Raw genomic sequence first — 6,297 nt, forward strand, 5'->3', positions numbered from 1 at the left:
AAACGAAACGAAAATCAAAAGAAAACTATACTCGAAAAATACTTTAGAACTAAAGTATCCTCTTACTATCTTCCAGGCTGCCTTATTACAAAAGCAAACGCTCCTAGACATACGTCATCCACCAGTTAGGGGGATCCACCATTTTCAGGACTCCTGGTTATGTAACACTTGCTAGTTACGGATGGTGTAATGCATTATAAAATGGAAATTTGACGTATGTCCCCACATACACACTCACATTCACCCTCATCGTCTCCCACCATAACACAAAATATAAATATCAACTTTTAAACTGTTATTTCCATTGTGAAAGCAAAATTATTACAAGTTTAGAATCAAATTTCCTTAAAAATAACTTGTGCGCACTGAGAGTGCTGTTATTGTTTTCAAATAACAAAGAAACTTAAACTGTTATGATTCCTATCTGAATTTACTTTCTAAGTGTTGGTTAAGCACTTTTCAATAGGTTTTTTATATTTCCAAACTATTATAGTTATCCGCATGAAAATTTTACACGCTGTTCTTCTAAATTATAATAGTTCCTATACCAAATTTGAATACAACGGATCATATTTATCATAGATATTTAATTTCTTAGGTGGATTGAATAAGTGATCTTAGTATGCTCCACACAGAGCAGTTCTGACGGTCCGCACACCACAAAAGATGGCATTGCGACACTAGCAGCTGACTACACAACAGCCGGGTCTGCAGGCTTCATTGCCAGCCTTCAGTACAGTTTGACCTAATGGAATAAAACTTACTGCAAAACTCTTCAGCCGTGTCAATAGCTGAGATGTTACACATGGACTACAAGCTAGAATTTTCTAGAGGTGATAACAGAGAAATAATGGCCTCCAGTGATGCAGATTGGGGAAGTAAAATCAACGGCAGACATTCTGTAACTGGTTCATGCAAAAAATTGCAAAATTTCGTGGTCTGAAAGAAAACAAAAAACTATTGCAGTCTCTACTTGTGAAGCTGAACATCTGCCATGACATAAAGTGTTTTAGATTAACTGCTGTTAAGACAACTTTTGTTTGAGATAGATCCAAGCAGTATCATAAAGTCACTTACAGTATATTGTGATAATAAAAGAGCTATTCAGTTAGTTAAGAATCTAGAGACAAACTCTAGATCCTAGCATATAGATAAAAAGTGTTCTTTTGTAAGAAGCCATGTTGAGTCAAGTGTTGTTAATGTTGAACATCTACCTTCTGACGCAATGTTAGCCAATGCTTTCACAAAACCACTTAGCAGTGCCAGACATGAGGCATATGTAAAAAACTGTGACCTGAAATAAGTGAAGGAGTGACTGTGCATTTAGACTTCATACTGTTTTTCGATCTCAATTTAAGGGAACATGTTGAGGTATGTAAATTGATATCGACAGTTTTTTTTTCTCCTTTGCATTGTAATTACTTGGTGGTTATGATGTGTTCTGGGGTATGTAGCTGTTGTTATGCACGTACTGATTAATTAATATAACATTATTTCACAACTCTTTCACTTTTATATTAAAAAATTCTCGGCAATTAGCATCTGGTTTCTTATACATCTGCTAAATCGTTAAATGAAATCACTACTTTGGAGGACTGTTTTGCATTACAGGATGGAGCTATGTCAAATACTGCAAGTAGCTGTGCATCGTGATCAGAAAGACCATTCTTAATAGAAAAATTTTTTATTTGCTTAAATTTATCTTGGCCTATAAAAACATTATCCATCAATGCACTGCTTTCCTGGACTACCAAAGTAGTAAAATCAGTAACTGATGTCAAATCGAAAGAACCAACTAATACTTCAAGGTCATTCCTTCTAACTCACTTTCAGAAAATGCACACTGAAATGCCCACAAACAATAATTTGCTTCCCTTTGTCTGACAGAGAGCACAACAAAGAATCAAACATTTTCAGAAATAGGTGAAAATCTCTCAATTGGGACCTATACACAGCTACAATTATAAGAGTATCATTATTTATTTTAAGCTCACAGGCACATGCTTCTATATGTTACTCTACACAAATATTTTTAGTTCCTAAATTTTTGACACTACGATAAGTTTTAACATGTATGGCGAGTTATCCTCTCTCCATGGTGTCTCTACTTACTTGTGCTGAAAACTTATATCCATCTACATTTAACTTTTCCGTCTCTGTGACTATATGATCTATATTACTGCCTACACAGACATTTGCAGGTATGTGCGGAGGTTAGTCCACTATCGACGATTTGGCTGCGCAAATATCAGTGGACGTCAAATCTACGCATACAGATCGTAGCCAGTGAGCTCGATATCTCACTGATCCCTGCGTGTTGTCTATGCAGCCACTACAGTTGTACCACAGTTTAACATAAGACTGTTAGACTTTGGTTGTACAATGTGTAGAGACATTTGTAAAAATATTTTTAAATTTTGCATGATTCTGTTTCCGCTCAACAACAAATTTCATTACGAAGTAGTCATATATAAGACCCGAGAAAAGACGAATATTACATTGAATTTATATATTTTTAAGGATCGAATTGGAAGGAAATCAGCATTGGCCGTATTTTGTTGTTTTATTGTCAGCAAAATCGATTTTCGGTCACTTAGTGACCATCCTCACTGCTGTAATATACAATTAAAATTGGTAGGCACTGGTATCAAGCTATAACCACAAGCACAAGTATTGTGGTTATAGCTTGATACCAGTGCCTACCAATTTTAATTGTATATTACAGCACTGAGGATGGTCACTAAGTGACCGAAAATCGATTTTGCTGACAATAAAACAACAAAATACGGCCAATGCTGATTTTCCTTCCAATTCTATCCACTATTTGGTCGTGGTGCACACAACACGCCATGGAGTCGCCAATCAATATATTTTTAATTATCTTAAAATGTCATAAGCTTCGATACATCGTATATCGACAGGGCGCTTGTATGAAAACGATCGATATCTGCACAAGCTGCTCCCTGTCCCTTGTATCTTTGAGAAGAAAGTGTATTGGGCGATTCTAAACCGGTATAAATTTGGAAACAAAGTGCTTCGTTGAAGGTGGGGGCGAGTATTACTTTATTTTGTAGTGAGGTGTGAAAAATGCGAAAAGAAACTGTGTACAAGAAGCAATGGTATTTTGGTTAAAGTGCAAAGACAATATCTTGCTCCTGTGATTACAGTCATTTTGCGTGGATGTAGAAGTCTGTGAAAGAGTATCAGCACTAACTTGTTACATTGAATAAGTGGACTGTGAGACATCAGTTTTGAGGTTGAACAAACTTGACGCCAGAAGACAACCGTGTTGTGTAATACGTAATGGAGGAAGGCGACATAGAAACTAGTGTTGATGTAGAAAATCTTAATCTTAGTTTTGGAGAAGATATGGGTGACGACATCAAATTGGATGAAATGAGTGAATATGACACTCGGAGCGAGGTGAGCTCATCGAGTTCGGAGGACAGCGCTTCCAGTCACCAAAGCATAACTTCCGTCAGCTCAGATTCGACTGATCGTAGGAAGCGACGACCAAGACACAGACTAAACAGAAGTCGCTCAAGAGAAAGAAAAAGCCCTCCACCGGTGCTAAAGCGTTCGAAGTCGAGAGAGAAATCGAAGTCATATGACTACATAACGAAGCTCAATTATTTATTCAGAGATGCAAGATTTTTTCTTATTAAGAGCAATAATGCAGAAAATGTAACTCTGTCAAAAGCAAAAGGAGTTTGGTCAACACTTCCACAGAATGAGTCGAAGTTGAACCATGCTTACAGAGAATGCAGAAATGTTATTCTTATATTCTCGGTTAAAGAAAGCGGAAAATTTGCTGGCTTTGCACGACTGAGTGGAGAGTCCAGACGGGATGTATCTCCAATTTCTTGGGTACTACCCCCAGGACTTTCAGCAAGAGCCCTAGGAGGTGTTTTCAGAGTGGACTGGGTTTGCCGCAAAGAGTTGCCTTTCAGTGCAACAGTACATCTGTACAATCCATGGAATGAGGGAAAACCAGTAAAGATTGGTCGTGATGGACAAGAAATTGAACCAAAAGTGGCAGCAGAGTTATGTCGCCTTTTTCCTGTTGATGAAGGTATTGAAATGACGCCAATTTTGAGAAAATCAAAGGAAGCAGCAAAGATGATAAAGCCTCGTGTTACACAACACAGAACTGAAAGATACCAGCGCAGTGGTGGCAGCAATAGATTTTCACCAAGGGGAACATTTTCATGGCGAAGCCGTGGTGGTTCCTTTGGTCGAGGGCGCCGCAAGTACTTCATGAGTGTCAGAAGCAGGTTGGGAAGCAGTGGAGGAGTCTTCAAGCGATCATCGTCATCTCGTCAAAGGGATAGACTGGGTAACTGGTTCCCAAGAGATGGAGATCGTGGATCATTTGGTGGTGGGAGTCCCGTGGCAGCAGCACAGGCCTATGTTGCAGATTATATGCGGCAGATGCAGCATCAACTGCCACCTATGCCATATGCTCCACCACCAGGTGTCTACATGTCATCTTCGAGCACCTCACCATATGATGCAGCGCCACCACCTCGTTATTATGATGGGCCGCCACTTCCTGAATACTCATCAATGCCTTCACGGTCTTCAAGCCATTCAGATAAACGATCATATGATCGTTCTGTTGATGAGTTTCTATGGAGAACCTGCGAAAGAAGAGACCGTGATCGTGATCATCACCGATACCGTGAACGACGATGAGACTGAATGTATGTTTGCTTGTCATTCATCCATATTACATGCATATGGCCAAATCTCATTCAGGAATATCATGATATTTGTTGACTAAGAATTTGGCTTTGTCTTGATTTCTTAAGAATAGCCTATTTGTCAAATGGTAGTAGCCTGATTAATTATCTGACTTTTTTATTTAAAATGGTCTGAGGTTTCAGTGTTGTTTTGTGATATGCACCAAATAATGGATGAAATGGGAATAACTGCAGTAATCTTCTCGTAGAGATGCCTCATTGGTATTGGTATTTGGTTGTGTATAGTTAAAACAGATCAGACGCCAAACTTAAATCATTTTTCGATATTTTCACCCATCCAGTTAGTATGTGATTGAAGAAAGGCTATAATAGTTTCTGTGACTTGGTGTGTAACTACAGCATTCTTATCATTCCTGAAAGGCTATTAAGCTTTGCTACTTTGGTTCAGGAGCCATTTGACATTAAGGAATAAATGTTCCTGCCAACCAAAGGTATTTGTTTCATCTTTCTCTTGCCAGCTGTACTTCGTACAGTATTTTGTGGAACAGACACATTTGTAGCCACATTGGTTTCTAGACATCACGGTTGTATAAAATCAGCACTCACCCAAAGTGTGAAGCCACACTTCAGTAAAATTAATATTGTCCCCAGCAAAAAATTATTCATTGCTGCCTTATTTTTCTGATTTGTTGTTTGTTTCAAAGGAAGAGAGAGTGCACTAATTGTAGTAACATGCTGCTTCTATGCAGAAAATTTTATAGATGTTACATTAAGCATTTGAACAAGTTAATAATCCAAAATTATTTTGACATTTGGTGCTTTTTGCAGTGCAACGTGGCTTCACATTGTACATGACGATTGGCTTATATTTCCTATAGTGGCCTGTTGTGTGCCTATGGATAGCTGTTAATTGTCGGGTGCTTTATCTACATATTTAGCTTGCTGTGTGTTTGCAAAACACAATACAGCTAAGAATAGCACTTGTAGATTTAATTTTAAAAAAAACATTAATTATGTTTGCCTTACTTGTATTCACAGTTACTCGTTTTGCTTATTAGTAATGAGCTAATATTAGAGGATGGGTGTATAATGATATTCCTGAATGTGAAAGTAAGGTTCATTATCTATGAATTCCATTTTCACATTAATGAAGTAGTTCTTTATTCAGTCAGTGGCTCTTTGAATTGTGATGTGTTTAATATAGTGAACACAGTGAATGTATTTTAAGACCCTTTTTTTTTTAAGTGTGTCAAGGAACTAAATAAATAATATATTTTGAAACGTGTGTTATGAACAGACCTTGATTCTCAGTACTGTGTATGTCACTGTTCCAAATTAAATCATTATTCCATGCGGTGAATGACATTCGTTGTATTTCCGCTCCTTCCATACCAGATAAACTTTTTTGTGTGGGATAGACAGTTTTTTATGTGTGATTCATCATTGCAAGAGAACTTGATTTCAGGTTTATGGTGTAATTAGTTGAAATCAACTAGTGGTTGGTGGTTGTCTACAATATAAACTGCTTGTATTCACAAAGGTACTTTTGAATGGTATTACAGCTGTAAAAGGACCTCCGTTTGAAATGGATGTG

General features: G+C 37.6%; 1 protein-coding gene across 1 annotated transcript; it reads left to right on the forward strand.

The window, feature by feature from the left end:
• The first annotated feature begins 2,960 nt into the window (after nucleotides 1-2,960).
• Nucleotides 2,961-6,000, forward strand: LOC126253371 (YTH domain-containing protein 1-like). Its single transcript, XM_049954651.1, has one exon. It carries the CDS (start codon nucleotides 3,304-3,306, stop codon nucleotides 4,693-4,695), a length of 1,392 nt encoding a protein of 463 aa, XP_049810608.1. The 5' UTR covers nucleotides 2,961-3,303; the 3' UTR covers nucleotides 4,696-6,000.
• The last annotated feature ends 297 nt before the right edge of the window (nucleotides 6,001-6,297 follow it).

This window comes from Schistocerca nitens, chromosome 4, assembly GCF_023898315.1.
Source record: "Schistocerca nitens isolate TAMUIC-IGC-003100 chromosome 4, iqSchNite1.1, whole genome shotgun sequence".
NCBI lineage: Eukaryota > Metazoa > Arthropoda > Insecta > Orthoptera > Acrididae > Schistocerca > Schistocerca nitens.

Coding starts and splice junctions, on each gene's coding strand:
- LOC126253371 (XM_049954651.1), top strand. CDS start 3,304: ATGGAGGAAGGCGACATAGAAACTAGTGTTGATGTAGAAAATCTTAAT.